Source organism: Henckelia pumila, chromosome 4, assembly GCF_033568475.1.
Source record: "Henckelia pumila isolate YLH828 chromosome 4, ASM3356847v2, whole genome shotgun sequence".
NCBI lineage: Eukaryota > Viridiplantae > Streptophyta > Magnoliopsida > Lamiales > Gesneriaceae > Henckelia > Henckelia pumila.
The window spans coordinates 35,161,171-35,178,593 of record NC_133123.1 but is presented as its reverse complement, the minus strand read 5'-3'; the positions used below and the strand labels follow the sequence as shown (position 1 = coordinate 35,178,593).

Here is a 17,423-nt window from a genome sequence, read left to right as displayed (position 1 = left end):
ACAATGAGTTGTTGTTTGTTATCACCAAAATGTCGGATTCAACAATTAGCCATAAGATATGGAATGGAGATACGTAAAATTCAGGTTGTTTTCAAGGATAGGGATATGTTTTAGTGTGAATCACAAAAAATAAAAGTTTTAGAGGTCAAATTTCGAGAAATAGCTGAAAACTTGACAAAAAATAAATTGGTTTTTCATCTTCTTGACATATAGGCTCATATACTCTCCTCGGAAGCTCGCTGGTCACCGTCGCACGAGGTCCACAAAATATGCAACATAGCTTCTCTTAATTGTGATTTTAATTAAAAAAAAGAAGACAATGTGAAGAAAGTAGAGAGCATATATATCCATTTTTCATATTTCTTTGTTATGTCGTATTGTTGTATACATTAATCTTGTTAAGTGTGGATTCAAAACCATTTATGTTGTAGGTTATACCGTCGGTCGAGTTCGAGGTATATTTCGACGAACTTATAATTTCAAGTTTTCGTTGCATCCTTACATTTCAAGTTTTGTCTTATAACCTTTACATTTCTGAAAGCTTACCTCGACATTTCTTTCTTTTTTTTAATGACTCTGGTTGTATGCTCTTTATCGAAGTTCCTAAATTTTTCCATCCATCTGAATTATGATAGAACATCAGTAACTCTTTTTCGGTAGGTGATAAAGTTTTCGTGTTCTATTTCATTCGACTTGAAGCACATTGCATGTTTTCTACATTATGTATTTTTGGATACTACTGTTCGTTGCACAAGTAATTAATTCTCTTATATTCTAATTGAAGCTAGAATATAGTAGTTATTTTCGTCTTAATTTTGTTTCATTTTTGGAATTTTTAGGATGAATTTGTTTTAATACATTTTAGTGGATGATACTGGAGCTTATTTTGTCCTGTTTTGTTGCTATGTTTATCATGACCATTTACTTTCCATATTGAGATTAATTGTGGTGGATTTGTTTAATTCAGTGGTAAATATATTCGGTATGGTTTCATATTCTAAGTTCAGAATCAATTTTTTTTTTTTTTTATTATCACTGATATTTATTCTAGTGCATTGCATTACGATTGGAGGACCGGGAGTCGATGTTCGTAGCAAATAAAAAATACAAGAAATTGGTAAATATACTTTCTTCTCTTTATGCCATATGACAACATTGCCATTTATATCAACCTTTCTCTGTTGTGTATTGTATTCAGACTATATCGAAGTCGACTGAGCACCCTTCCAAGCTTCCATAGTGGAATTATGATGGATGTACTTCATTTGGCTTTGGACTTGGTTTGTGTGTGTGCATGTCATGGATTTTATGGATTGGTCGTATCATTTTATCTAGAAAGGTATTGCTGCTTCGTCTCATTCACACTATGGTTATGTGCATGTTGTTTTAGCTATGTATTTTGATTTTTAAATGTTAAAAATTTTTAAAACCGTGGTTAATTTACCCACAATATAAAAAACCGTGGCTAAATTAACCACGATTTTTTAAAAAAACCATGGTGAAAGTTAGCCATGGTTTAAAACCGTGGCTAACTTTAACAACGGTGCATTTAGCCACGATTAAATGCAAGAACCAAATTACCATGATGATCTCTAATAGCAAAGTTATTAGAATGATAATTATCCATACATAGCTGATTTAGTAATTAAAGGCTTTGACCAGCATGTGCTAATGACTCAGCTAATTAAGCAAGCTGCAGAACCACGAATGGTAAATGAATCTCGTGCTACATAGAAACTCACGCAGCATGCATGACTCCATTCCACATTCATCCTTGAATTATTTATTTGGACGAACATCATGAATAGTATAATACGCTTGCATATCTCGCCCAACTTTCAAACTAAGTCTAAAATAAATTACATGATGTTCAGTGTGCTGCATAAGTTATGAATCAATTGTGTGGATTATAATTACCAACTTTATTATATTTAATAATTGGTTCAGGAAACGTTCAAACGTACCATAAATCATAATAATAGTTTGATGCTGACATAAAGGAGAATTGCCCCACGTCATTTGAGGCCGCCGCGTGTCCAATTTATTAATTCAATTTGTGAAATTTTTATCCCCGATCGTGCTTTTTTGCATTCCTCCAACCATGGTTAGGTTAAAAAAAATGGCACCCATCTTCATAAAAAAAAAAGTTGATTTCGAAACATCTTATCTTATATAATCAGAGATTCATTGACTCATGAGAAAATTGATATCCATCTTTATGATTTCAAGAGTGTGGAGCGTAAATTTTTCTTTAAAAAATTGAGGACATTAATCCTGCTGCGAAAAATAGTGAGTGGGAGTTTATTTACATTTTTTTTTCTGTTTGCAAACAACCCACCTCCCACTCCATTTCCCAGTTCCCACCGGCGCCGTCGCTAGCAGCGCCACCACCGTCGCCACTTCGGTTCCCCAACGGCCGAATATTGAAGACTTGCTAAAAATGTTGGTGGATTTTGAATTTTTTTAATAAAGAAGTTCGAGAAGTTGCTTTCCAGATGCACACATCATACATGAACGGATCGATTCGACCTGCAGGTTACATATATATATGCATTCCATTCATTATTCATTATTTATTACTTGTTCACTGCTTAGCTTTTAGAATTGGTTAAAGCGCGGATATGAAATTGGGTACATCTCCACTCAGTGTAGTGTGAAAACTTCTAGTAATAGTACAGTGGACCTGATTTAAATATTGAGTCCTATATATATATATATATATTTTACATTTTCTGAAATTTGCAAAATTAAAAGGTCATGGTAGTGTAGTGTAGGTCCCCTAATACCCAATAATTCATAATACTCCAAAAACGCGAAGAATGAAGACGATAAGGGTTGGTCATGTGATTCATTAGTTTATCATCAATGCAACTTACCAGAACTCTCTTTTTTTTTTTTATTGTAAGATAAAATTATATATATTTATCCGTACAATGTATTATTGGGACACATTTTATTTTTCTGTAAATTATTTACGTGCTTTGCCATGCACTAGACTAGTATAAATACGAGAGACGACCTTAGCACTACATGATATATATCCACACAAACATTAATCATCAAAATATGGCTGCTGATCTCCCCAAGCCCAAGCTTCTTCTTCCCATGCTCACGCTCCTGCTCTTGCTATTATCCAATTACATGAAAAAAGTGGACTCGCAAGACACAACCTCCTTCCAAATCGACACCTTCAAATCAAATCCAAGTGACCTAATCTACCAAGGAGGTGCCCACGTTCCACCAGGTTCCTCATACCTAAGCCTCGTAAGAACCGACAGTTCCGGGGTCCCACAGCAGGCCAGCGCCGGCCGAGTATTGTACTCCCCTCCGGTGAACTTCTGGGAACCAGGGAGACAGGCCACCTTCGAGACCACCATAAGATTTAAAATCTCACCATCGGCCTCCAGCGGTCAAGCGGCCGATGGCCTTGCCTTCTTCATTGCACCCGTCAACACCACCATCCCCAGCGGTTCCACCGGAGGCCACCTCGGAATCTACGACCCTTCGGACAGGCCTACCTCCCTCTTCGCCGTGGAATTCGACGTCTACGCTAATCAGTGGGATCCAAGCTATAATCACGTTGGAATCAACATCAACTCCAGAACCTCGGTGAACATCACCAGGTTCGAGGGGCTGGGTCAAGTGGTGACTGCACGCATCAACTACAACTCCAACACTAAAAAGATAACCGTGGCGACCAATTACGGGTCGAAAACTTCCACGCTCAGCTACGTGTATGACTTGAAGAACGCTCTGCCTCAACAGGTTCGAGTTGGAATCTCCGCTTCCACGGGACTGTCGGCAGCGTATGTTGCAAATTTCGACGTTTTCTCGTGGTATTTCACTTCCACTCTGGTATATACCGCCAATAACGACGATAATGTCAATGGTGGAGCCTTCATCAAATAGTATGTGTGATTTTATATATGTGTGTGCATGCTAATTATAAGCTGGATTATCTAGCTCCAAGTACGTACGTACTCCGTTAAATAAGATCGCCATCTCTACATATGTTAATGGGATGCCCATGTCTATGTAGTACTGTACTGTGCGGCATTAATCGGAATGTAATTATAATGAAAATAATTATAATAAAATGCCTTCTGTACGTGCGTGCCTTAATAATTTTATGTATCCTCTATTAATATATGGTCAAGCATGCATGCGGATTATCTTTGTATTTACATATTCTTAAAAGATCCCTGGCCTAAAAATATAATCTCGCCAGCTGATTAATTACCATTTTAATTAGTCTTTTAACTAGCTATATATTGGCACGTTGCAAATTTAATACAGGGAAAAATAAGTTTTTTGGTCCAATAACTTTACCTCTTTGGGTTTTGGTCTATTAACTTTTTGTGAGTTTTAGTATATTAACTTTGCATTTTCAATGTTTTAATTTTTTGTCCAACTGCATATGTGTCGGTTTTTGATTGGTCCAGGGCATCATTTTGGATCAATCAAAAACTGACACGTATGCAGTTGGATAAAAAAACATTGAAAATGCAAAAAGTTAGTGTACCAAAACTTACATAAAAAATGTTAATGAACCAAAACTAAAACATGGACAAGTTAATGGACCAAAAAATTTATTTTTCCTTTAATGCATTAGGTTTAAATTTTTTCGCCGGAAATTTCCACTTTTGCACTCTGACTTGGCCGGTCTCCCAATCCCGCTATTATATACTTTCTCTGTCGTAATATTGGGGGAAAATTCCATGCATGTGATCCTAGCTACATGGCTCGCTTAGTTATTAATGTCCAAATACGCATATAATTAAAATAAAAATTGTCAAAAATAAAAAAATCTCATTTCAATTATCAAATAGATCTAGAAAATTTTTTTAAATAATTTTGGGAAAATTTCTTAGATAACCAACCCTATACTTTATTTAAGTAAATATGCATTCGACCTGAAAAGTGTTTAATAAAAAGATTATTTATATAAATATGATATTTAAAATTTGAAATAAAATTCAAATTATTATAAGTCTTGTCGCGTCTCAAGTTATCGCGTGACATCAAAAATATTGTTTAAACAGAAAAATTCTTGTGAAACGGTGTAACGTGTCAAGTTTGTTTTTAATTTTTATGGCTGAAATACTACTATATATCCACTTTATGCATATATACCTGTCTCATGGATGAAATCGCCTTAAGCATGAAATCGATATATTGGAGGAAAGAGATGAGAGAATACGAGCGAACCTAGCTACCACATCCCCTTCCACACCCTCCTACGGAAAAATTAACTATTACATTAACTCACAAAAATTAACTATTACATTCCGACCAAAATCGATCCAACCCCATGCACTCAACTTTAATTATTCCAAAAATTACCAACCTAAAACCCAATTCTTTCCCAAAAGGAGTAGTCAGCTGGTTTCAGCAAGGGAGAGGTAACTAGCTATGTGTCAGTGTGAAACCCCGGATTTTTAAAGGTTATAATATATTAAAATATTGATTTTATTTAATTATCTTGAAGGTAATTGTACCAAGATAAATTAATATCAAGAATATTAGATTTTGAAAGTTTACATATTGAAGATGAAATATATGCAAGATAAGTAGATTTGGTGAGAATCTTTTCATATGTTTATTTATTATTAATTTTGTGAGATATTTAGTTTACAAAAATAAGATAAGTAATCAAGATTTAGATGGAGTCAAATCTTGAGAGATAGAATTTTTTCATTCAACTTTAATTATTAGTATCTTAGTTAATCTTAAACTTCTATTGGGTGTCTATAAATAGAGCAGCAAAGGTTAAGAAAAATCACACCACAAGTTCTCTCAAATTTCGTGTGAGAGTAGGCGAAACGCAGATTTTTTTAATAGTTCGAAAAATCAGCCCCTAGTCCGAGACCTACTGTTGATTCTACATATATTTGAATCTGATCTTCATCGTTCAGATTAAAGAATAAGATGTTATAAAGTTTTAGTCCAAATTTCAGCCAAATCCAACGGCTAAAATATTTTATACCATTTTTACAAGATTTCTGCACATATTCTACTTGGGAATTGAGCAGCTTCTATTTGTGGACAAGAAATGAATACAAACAATGTTGAAACCAGATCTTCACCGTTCACAATTTAGATCACGCCCTTAGAGATTCCCAGACCTAATTTCATGTTGATCCGACGGTTCAATCTGACACCGACATTTCATCAAGATGACTGAATTTTTGAAGATAAACACTGCAACAATACAAGTATTTGATTTTTCACGTGTAGGAAGGTAAGTGGAATTTTGTATGTATGTTCTTAATGTGGTTTTATAAATATTTATTGATGAGTCATGGCATTTTGGTTTTCGAAATTCGTTCGAGCATGTGTCTTTTGTTCGTGTCATGTTTGTTCATGTTGTGTCATGCATGTTGTTAAGCACTGTTATGATTCGAATGGATATGGTAATGATATGACCTTTATACGGCGGGATTGTAACCGTTGTATGGCCTCACTCCATAGAGGATTAACATATTGAACATGGTCTCGCTCCTTAGAGGATTAACATATAGGAGACAGTAAACCATGGAAAGGAGATGAATTTTAGTGCTTATGTTAATGTGTTGAAAGTTTATGTATCACGATGATGTTATGGTCCGATGGCCCAAGTATTGAGTTATGTTTAAGCTTGTGTTCATGATCTATTGTGTTCCTATGATTATGCATATATTTGTTACATGTCTCGAACGGCCCCCACTTGGTGAGTGTTTTCCAAAACACTCACCCCTTACTTTCCTCCCCAGATAGAAATGAAGATCAAGTCGAAGAAATCAAAGACAAGTCATTTCTTGGAGATGGTGAAGAAGATAGTTATGAGATTTTATAGTTAATATATTATTTTTTAATTGTAAGACGTTTCCGCAAAGTGTATTCCTTATTTGGGAATTTTGAGTTGTACAGAATATTTATTTTGGAATTTATCTATAAAATAGACTGATTTTAGTTAAATTATGTACTAAGAGCCTGATTTTTTTGAATTTTATTTAAAAGCAACGACGATGTCACCCGACCCCGGGAGCGGGGCGTGACAGTTCGACCATTTTCAGGTATGAATATAATAGAAGGGGTAATGGGGAAAATATCATTCTCTCTTTCAAATTTTACAGAGGACAGGAGTATTGTGGCCGGAAATGGAGAAAACTTAATTTCCACGACCGCGGCAAAGTCCGAGATATTATTTTAATCCACCAAAAATGTTAGGGAGGTACTATTGTTACCCCGATAAAATATTTCTACCTGAGCCCGTTTATAACGGGTTTACCTAGCATAGCCCAAGGTGGTAGGGTCCAGTCCAGTCCAAAGCTATGTTGGGCTTCGTCATGACCTGGGCTGGTCATAAGGGGCCGAGCTAGGTTATGTTTCAATGGGCCGACCAGTGCTGGGCCCGGTATGCTGTACGCATCTCTTTTATAATTCGAGTGAGACTCTGATACATGTGGGATAAGTCTGGATCTTCTCAAATATTCACAAGATAGAGATAAACTTAAGAAGGGTCCAATAGATGAAGAGTCCTAGTCCAGGATGTGTTATAATTCTACTAGGTAACTTATTCTATTTTATCCTATAAATACAGGTGCTGCTATGGTTTTATTCATTATTCATTACTCACTTTTACATTCACACACTCATAACTCTCAGTTTTCGCATTAACCATACCCTCTGCCTTCAAGACACTGACTTAGGCATCGGAGGGGTCACGCCGAAAACAACTTCGACGTCCCTTTGACCTAGCTGTTGCTTGTGCAGTTCCGTCATACCCGACCCGACCTGCTATATAAAAGAATTGGAGGATCCATTCTACCAGACCGAACTCGAGGTAAAATTCCAACATCATCAATTGGCGCCGTCTGTGGGAATTTGAAGAAAAAGAGTTTCGATGGCTGATCAGAATGGAAATCATCCTAATTTAGAGTTGTTAATAGCTCAGGCTGTTCAGAGGGCTTTGGCAGAGAGGGATGAGGCAAATATTCCGCACCCCGATCATAATGCCCACCTCGAGGAGATCAAAAAATTGAAGGAAGAAATGGAGCAGCTCAGGAAGAAGCAGGCCGGGTACCTAGCTACCACAATCAGAAACATTCCTTTTACTCAGGAGATATTGGACGCTGACCTTCCCAAACAATTTAAATTGCCCCACGTCGGGGAGTACGATGGTAAAGGCGATCCAGAGGAACATTTAGCACGCTTCGAGAATGCAGCGCTGCTGCATAAATATTCGGATCCGATCAAGTGTAGGGCTTTCCTTACTACTCTCATAGGACCAGCCCAGCAATGGTTCAATACGTTACGCGCTGGGGAGATCAAGGAATTCAAGGATTTTAGCAAATCCTTTTTGCATCACTTTGCTAGTAGCAAAAAGCATCCTACCACTACTTTCAGTCTCTTTGCAATCAAACAACGGGAACATGAAAATTTGAGGGCATATATTCGAAGGTTTAGTGCCTTGGCTCTCGAGGTACCCATGGCTACCCCAGACCTGCTCATCAGCGCATTCATGCAAGGGCTGGATACAAAAGATTTTCTTAAATCTTTAATAAAAAGGTCGCCGGAGACGTATGAGGAATTACTTGCCCGAGCTGAGAAATATGTCAACATGGAAGAGATTCAGGTCTCGCGAGCAGCTGTGAAGAGGGAGCGACCAAAAAGTCCAAAGGGCAATAGGGTTCCGAGCAATGGGACAGGAATGGGACAACCATTCCGACCTGCTCTGTTGGGAGAATTCAGCTCTTTCACTCCCTTGCGCATGAGTAAAGTCCGAGCCCTCCAAATTTGTGATGATCGGAAGCTCACACAAAGGCCTCCATGGACTGAGAAGGGACCTCGGAACAGGGAGTCAGATAAATATTGTCTCTTTCATAATGAGTATGGGCATATTACTGAGAACTGTCGTCAATTAGATCAAGAGATTGAAAGAATAATACAACAACATGCTGAGTTAAAAAATATATTGACCCGTCAAGAGGGATATCGCCCGAACAAGAGACAGCAAGAAAGACCGAGGCCAAGAGCCAGGACTGCTCCTCCCCATGAAGATTTCAATCACCCGAATCAGGGCCAGCCCGACGATGACCGAGCTCATCAAAGACCAGCTCCGCCGGCTAGAGGAATTATAAACATGATTTCTGGAGGCCCTACTGACGGAGATTCCAATCGAGCTAGGAAAACTAGCAGTAGAAAATTAATAAATATGGAGATTGGGAATCAAATCTTCCATACTGGCCCAACCCTCTCCTTTGGTCCAGAAGATTTGAAAGGGGTTTCCAGCAACCATAACGATGCGCTGGTAATAAGGGCCACAGTCGCAAACTATGACGTAGCTCGGATATTCGTGGATTCAGGCAGTTCAGTCAATGTTTTATTCCAAGAAGCAATAAATCAAATGGATTTGGGACAGTACAAGATGGAGCCTGTGGTAACATCACTCTTTGGTTTCACGGGTCATGCCATCCAACCTGTTGGATTAGTCCACCTACCCTTAACTCTTGGAAAAAACAACACTCGCAAAACCCAAATTGTAAGTTTCATTATAGTGGACGCCCCATCCGCTTATAATGCTATACTAGGCAGACCTGCCATGACCACTTTCATGGCTGTGGCATCAGCTCTGCATCAGAAAATTAAATTCCCAGTGGGTAATGAGGTTGGGGAGGTGCAAGGTGATCAAGTTATTTCGCGCAAGTGTTATGTGGAGGAGGTCAGAATAGAGCAAAAAGTAGCCAGAACTGATAACATCGACCGACCTCGAATTTCTGGCATGGAAAAAATCAACTTGATAGAAGATACATCTGTCACCACTGAAGAAGAAACTGAAGAAGTAATAATCTCCCCTCCTTTCGGGGAAGTAAAAATTGCTCGAACCCTGGAAACAGAGTTGAAGCGAACACTGTTGGAATGCTTACAAAAAAATAAAGACGTCTTTGCATGGTCAGTTTCAGACCTGGTAGGGGTCCGTCGGGAAATATCAGAACACAAGCTCAATGTGATAAAGGGTTATCGCCCTATTATTCAAAAGAAGCGACACTTCGGTCCTGAAAAGGATGCAGTAATAAAGGAGCAGGTGGACGAGTTACTCAAGGCGGGGCACATTGAAGAAATCCACTTCCCGACCTGGTTGTCCAACATAGTCCTAGTTCCAAAGTCTACGGGAAAATGGCGCATGTGTGTAGATTTTCAAGATTTGAATAAATCATGCCCTAAAGATTGTTACCCCCTACCTAGAATCGATCAGCTGGTTGATTCAACTGCAGGGCATGAATTACTCAATTTTTTGGATGCTTATCAGGGATATCACCAAATTCCCTTGGCAAAAGAGGACAAAGACAAAGTGAGTTTTGTCACATCAACTGGAACTTATTGCTATGTGGTCATGCCGTTTGGACTAAAAAATGCCGGGGCAACATATCAGAGACTAATAGACAAAGTGTTCGAGCAACAAATTGGGAAAAACATTGAGGTATACGTTGATGATATCCTGATCAAAACCCGAACGACAGGCCAGTTCATCACCGACCTGGCTCAGACATTCCAGACATTGAGAAATTATCAATTGAAGCTAAACCCTAGCAAGTGTACTTTTGGAGTCCGGGCTGGTAAATTCCTATGTTATATGGTTACGAGAAGGGGAATTGAGGCAAATCCTGAAAAAGCCCAAGCTATCATTTCTATGAGCTCGCCCAGAAATGTACAGGAAGTACAAAGGCTAACAGGAAGAATTACCGCATTAGCCCGGTTTATAAGCAGATCAGCAGATAAAAGTTTATCCTTCTTCAAGGCATTGCGAAAGACCAAAAATTTCGAATGGAATGAGGAAAGTGAGAAGGCCTTCCAGGATTTGAAGACCTATTTAAAACAATTGCCCGTGCTGAATAAGCCTATTCCAGGGGAAGAGTTGTTCCTATATCTGGCAGTCACACCCCGAGCAGCCAGTTCAGTCCTGGTCAAGAAGGACGGGGCAAATCATCAGCCTGTTTATTTTGTGAGTCATGTCTTGAAGGGACCCGAGCTCAATTATTTAACCCAAGAAAAACTTGCCTTAGCTCTGGTAATCACCGCAAGAAAATTACGGCCTTACTTCCTGTCGCATCCCATCACCGTGCTCACCAATAGCGTCCTGGGAAAAATTGCAACTAATCCAGATGCATCAGGTAGACTGGTCAGATGGATCACAAAATTGAGTGAGTACGATCTCAAGTTTGAGCCTCGAACAGCTATAAAAGCTCAAGCCCTGGCTGACTTCTTGGCAGAGACAGTCCAGCTAGAACAAGAAGAGCTATGGAAGATTTTTGTAGATGGGTCATCATGTCAGTCAGGGAGCGGAGCTGGAATCGTGATCATCTCACCTTGGGGTGAAGAAACTAATATATCAATCAGATTGGACTTCAGAGCCTCTAACAATGAAGCAGAATATGAGGCATTGCTACTCGGACTTAAGGCAGCACGGAATTTGGGTATCTCCCGGGCTACTCTATATTCCGATTCCCAACTAGCTATTCAGCAGAGCAACGGAAAGTTTGAGATCAAAGATGATAAAATGAGGAAATATGCTAAGGCATTAGACACAGCTAAGGAAGGATTCACCAAGCTGAATTTAGAGCTAATCTCCCGAGCTGAGAACATCAAGGCAGACCATTTGGCTCGCCTAGCTAGTGCATTGAATGATCGGCCTGATCCCATTGTTGCAGGTCGGGAACTTGTGTCTCAGTTGGAGACTCTGGATGATATGCTAACTCAAGTACCAGAAGGGGATTGGAGATATGACATACACACATATCTGACTAAGAAGGAATTACCAAATGATAACAAAAAGGCCAAGGAAGTAAAAAGAAGGGCTCTTCGCTTCTTCATGATCGATCAATCTCTCAGCCCTTGTTAAAGTGTTTAGGCCCTGACGAGGCAAATTACGTATTACGAGAAATTCATGAGGGATCTTGCGGAAGTCACCTGGGCAGTCTGGCCCTAGCTCGCAAAGCTCTTCTTGCTGGTTTCTTCTGGCCTACAATGCGCAAAGACTCTTCAGATCTGGTTCATTCGTGCTATAATTGCCAAAGACACGCTAACTTACAGTGGAGACCTGCAGAATACATAAAGGTAGTGGTGGCTGCTTGCCCTTTTGACCAATGGGGGATGGACATAGTAGGGCCATTCCCTGTTAGCACAGGACAAAGGAAATTCTTGTTGGTCGCAGTCGATTACTTTTCCAAATGGGTGGAGGCCGAACCCCTTGCAAAGATTACGGAGAATGAAGTGCTCAATTTTTTATGGAAAAATATAGTATGTCGCTTTGGGATCCCTCGCAGGCTAGTATCAGACAATGGGCGACAGTTCTGTGGATCTAAAGTCCGAGCATGGTGTCAAGAAATGAAGATTGAACAGGTTTTCACCTCTGTCGCATATCCACAGGGGAATGGACAGGTCGAAGTTACCAATAGAACGATAGTCCAAGCTCTCAAGACACGACTGGATGCGGCTAAGGGCAAGTGGGCAGATGAGCTCCCTTCCGTATTGTGGTCCTACCGAACTACAACTCGGTCCGGTACAGGTGAAACCCCTTTTAGCATGGTATACGGGACTGAAGCTGTGCTCCCAGCAGAGATAGGGCAAGAGAGTGCAAGAATCATGGCGTATGGGGAAAACAATCAAGAATTACGAGCAATGGATCTAGATTTACTCGAAGAAAATAGGTCCCGAGCTGCAATTAGGCTAGCAGCCTATCGCAAACGAATGACCCAAGCATACAACAAAAGAGTATACCCCAAGGTTTTCCAAGAGGGAGACCTAGTTATGCGAAAAATAAAACATCAAGGGGAACGAGGAAAGTTAGAAGCTAAGTATGAAGGTCCATTCAAAGTGATAGGAAAAGCCGGAGTAGCCGCATATTACTTGGAAGATGCTCAAGGTAAAAAGGGAAAAAGGCCATGGAACGCGCAGCACTTGAAAAAATATTATCCCTAACAGCGCAGTTCGGGCCTCATCATGTTATCTATTTTTCACTAAACTGGCACTTAACCAGTTATTTATATTTTTGAAGTTTTCTTGTTTACATTAGGATCATTCCTGTCTAGTGTCAATTTTATTTTGGAAATATGGCGCTGAAAAGTTTTGGTCTATTTTTTATAAAACAATTTTTTGAAACATACCTTGCAAAGCCCAGGCAGGTCTGGCACTCAAAATCCACATCAGTGGTCTCAAAGCCCAGGCAGGTCTGGCACTCAAAATCCACATCAGTGGTCTCAAAGCCCAGGCAGGTCTGGCACTCAAAATCCACATCAGTGGTCTCAAAGCCCAGGCAGGTCTGGCACTCAAAATCCACATCAGTGGTCTCAAAGCCCAGGCAGGTCTGGCACTCAAAATCCACATCAGTGGTCTCAAAGCCCAGGCAGGTCTGGCACTCAAAATCCACATCAGTGGTCTCAAAGCCCAGGCAGGTCTGGCACTCAAAATCCACATCAGTGGTCTCAAAGCCCAGGCAGGTCTGGCACTCAAAATCCACATCAGTGGTCTCAAAGCCCAGGCAGGTCTGGCACTCAAAATTCACATCAGTGGTCTCAAAGCCTAATAGCTGAGCAGATCCAGCACATCAACTACTTCGGTCATAAGCAGGTCTAGCATCAAAACAATTTCCATTAACGGTACTTAGAACTTAAAAGTTTAAATAGGAATCGATCTCAAGGGCTGAATTAAGGTTGAACAAATTCATCATCGCCCTGCCGTAATTAAGTCAGTTCGGGCATATATAGGCCGGGATTTCATAAACTTGCGTAAGTTTGCTCAGTTATTAAGTCAGTTCGGGCATATATAGGTCGGGACCTTATAAACTTGCATGATAAGTTTGGTTTCAGTTATTAGAACAGTCCGGGCACACGCAGATCGGGGCCTTAAAAGAGTCGGACTTGGTAAAATTTCTTGCATTTCGTAAAGAAACCCGAACTAAAAAGAGAATAAGAAATAAACGTTCATTCATAGCAACAATGTATCAGCCCGACCTGGGCAATAACAAAAATTGATGACCACGCAGGGTATCATTCATATCATGTTTTTAGACAAGAAGAAGAAATAATCAAGGGGTGGGGGCATCCTGTGGCCTCGAGCTCTGGCCGGGACTTGTTGTTCTCTCCGGCTTGGCCTCCTCGGAATCCTCATCGGGCATGTCATCTAGGGCCTTGGAACAGTCCAGGAAAAGGGCGGGGTGCTCGGTCTCTGAATACCCGTTAGCCCTGAACTGGGCTAAGCACCCCTTAAAACCCTCGTCAAAAAAAGTAGCTGCCTTCTCAAATACGGCGTTCGCAAAATCAACGGAATTCAAGAATTCTCTTTTCCCGACCTCCTTCGCAGCCTCAAGTTCCCGAGTCAGGGCCCGTACTTGGTTTTTTAATTCAATCTTGTCCACTTCCAGCTCGGCAGTCTTTTTATGAGCAGCCTCCAGAGCATCCCGTATGGATTCAGTCTCCAACCTCATCTCGGTCACCTTTTCATCATGATCAGCCTTCATTTCCCGGGTTTTTTGTGTGAGCTCAGAAATCCGAGCAACGAAGGCCTCCTGGTTCAGGTTGTGTTCCTCCCGGTCTTTGAAAGCTCGGCTGGCGATCTCCCCTCCCCAAGCTAGAGCCTGTGAAAACATGAAGGTTAAAACCCAGCTCGGTACATGACAGCTCGTATATAAGGTAAGATCAAAAAATGCAAAAAACCTGCAGGGATGCAAGGGCGAAGTTCTGTTCAGCCTCCAAGGTAGGCACTCCTTGAAGGATTTTTAAATCAGAACGAGAAATCAGGTTCTGCATAATGCCGAGGCACCCTTGGGGGTCGGGCTTTGAGAAAAATGACATCTCTGGGACCCCGGGCTGATCTGGCATTCCTTGAGGTTCAGCGTCAGGTAAGGACCCGAACTTGATTATGGGTTCTTTGCCACGGGCTCTGGACGAGGAAACAATGGACGGCTGCTCAAGCTCGGGAAGATTGGCGCTGGGCTTTTCCTTGGTTTTGGAAGCTTTCTTTTTTGACTGTTCAGGGGGAGGAGGTTCGGGATGAGCTCTGGCCTCACTGTCCTCTGTTTTCTTCCTCTTCAAGTTCTTCAGTGCAGCTCTGAAGTTGGCAGGCATAGCGGCAGATTTGAACCTGTCGTCTGAAAATGAAAAATGTATACATAGATAAAAATACGGTAAATCAAAGGAATAAGGGGAATCAGTCTAAGATAAGGATAGCACGGGTACAGGGGTACTACCTATATCCCCTTGGATCTCTACTCCCTTCCCACTGAAGCCATAATGACAGAGCAGATCCTCTTCAATCAGGCTCTCAATATCAAAGGTTTGCGCAGACATGGTATTGATAAAATTGGTAAAGTTATGAGTAGGTAAAGCTGGCAGTTCAGGACTGGTAAAGTTCATAGCCCAGTTAGACCGGCATTCCCATGGCTGGTTGGGGTTGACAAAAAAGTATCTGTTTGTCCAGCCTTTGTGGGAGCTCGGCTTACCCTTCAAAAAGGGGTATTCGGGTCGCATGGAAATATAGAAGCGGCCCGGGGCGGTTTTCTTAATTTGCAAGAAGTAAGTGAAATTTCCTATGTCTAAGGGAATTCGGAAGAAGCAGAAAAGTACACCTAATGATAGAATTGAACTAAACGAGTTCGGGGATAATTGACTCGGGCACACACAAAAATATTAACATAAGTAGGAAATGCAGTTCGGGACTGGAAATCTTAAACCCATCTTGATTTGATCTAGGCTGAAGCTCAAGAAATTAGGAGGGGGTCTGTGAGCCCGGTCTTTACGGCCCGGGATTATAAGATCGTAGGTATCGAGCATGCCCGATCTCTCCCTAATGAGGGGACCTAGGTCTGGACTTAGATGGGAGGCCAGGACTGCATACCATTGTTTCCCTTTGGCAGATAATCGGGCCTCATCCGACCTGAGTTTGTGCAATCATTTTAATTTTTCTATACGAGTCTCCGACAGATCCAGGTCTGAGCTTGGATTATCCGAGTCGGAGGACTCGGGGTTGTTAAGGGGAGAGCTGGGTGCGTCAACAAATTCTACTATTTCTCTAATAGAGGTCTCATCTGGGGAAGACATGTTAACTAACCTAGTGAAAGGAAGACTTACAGGTGGGAAAGTTGAAGCTCGGTAAGAAAATAAGCAGGTCGGGAGCAAGTAGTCCGGGTCGGGGAAGCTCTTGAAATTTTGGCAGCGTGACAGTACAAAAGTGAAAAGTAAAAAAAAAAATTTTTACTGACCTATTTATAGAGGAGGTGAGATGATCTAAGCCGTCGATTAGTTTCTTGATCTACGGTTCGGGACGGGACAGGTCAGAGCCACTAAGGCTTCGGGAGATGAACCATCCTACGACATCTGAGTCGTCCATTAAAAGCACATCACGCGGATCTTGATCTGGACCGTTCAAAGAAACACATCTCGTGGATTCAATTCCGGGCTGTCTGTACAAAGCCTGTATAGCACGGGGTCATGACAGAGTAATTGGTCTAAACTCATTCTTCTTTTAGACCAGTTAGGGAGGTACTATTGTTACCCCGATAAAATATTTCTACCTGAGCCCGTTTATAACGGGTTTACCTAGCATAGCCCAAGGTGGTAGGGTCCAGTCCAGTCCAAAGCTATGTTGGGCTTCGTCATGACCTGGGCTGGTCATAAGGGGCCGAGCTAGGTTATGTTTCAATGGGCCGACCAGTGCTGGGCCCGGTATGTTGTACGCATCTCTTTTATAATTCGAGTGAGACTCTGATACATGTGGGATAAGTCTGGATCTTCTCAAATATTCACAAGATAGAGATAAACTTAAGAAGGGTCCAATAGATGAAGAGTCCTAGTCCAGGATGTGTTATAATTCTACTAGATAACCTATTCTATTTTCTTCTATAAATACAGGTGCTGCTATGGTTTTATTCATTATTCATTACTCACTTTTACATTCACACACTCATAACTCTCAGTTTTCGCATTAACCATACCCTCTGCCTTCAAGACACTGACTTAGACATCGGAAGGGTCACGCCGAAAACACCTTCGACGTCCCTTTGACCTAGCTGTTGCTTGTGCAGTTCCGTCATACCCGACCCGACCTGCTATATAAAAGAATTGGAGGATCCATTCTACCAGACCGAACCCGAGGTAAAATTCCAACATCATCAAAAAACATTAAACATGAAAGGAAAACGATATATTCGGCTTTGTTAGATTTCAAGGGGTTGAGGATGTATCTTCATTTAAATAAAGATTTGCACATTATTCAAACTGTCAACCCCCGAAACGAGCATGACACTGCCACATTATTTATACAAATCGTTAATATAAAATATTAATTCCAATAAAAATAATTATTAATATAATAACTATAGTAATTAATATTATTAAGTACAACAATTATAGAAATAATAATTATAACAAAATCCTTACTATACTTGT

General features: G+C 40.7%; 2 protein-coding genes across 2 annotated transcripts; both read left to right on the top strand.

The window, feature by feature from the left end:
• The first annotated feature begins 3,027 nt into the window (after nt 1-3,027).
• LOC140866023 (agglutinin-2-like) lies at nt 3,028-4,108 on the top strand. Its single transcript, XM_073270878.1, has one exon. It carries the CDS (start codon nt 3,031-3,033, stop codon nt 3,907-3,909), a length of 879 nt encoding a protein of 292 aa, XP_073126979.1. The 5' UTR covers nt 3,028-3,030; the 3' UTR covers nt 3,910-4,108.
• Nucleotides 4,109-7,885: 3,777 nt separating this feature from the next.
• Nucleotides 7,886-11,881, top strand: LOC140860829 (uncharacterized). The gene has a single exon (XM_073263834.1). It carries the CDS (start codon nt 7,886-7,888, stop codon nt 11,879-11,881), a length of 3,996 nt encoding a protein of 1,331 aa, XP_073119935.1.
• The last annotated feature ends 5,542 nt before the right edge of the window (nt 11,882-17,423 follow it).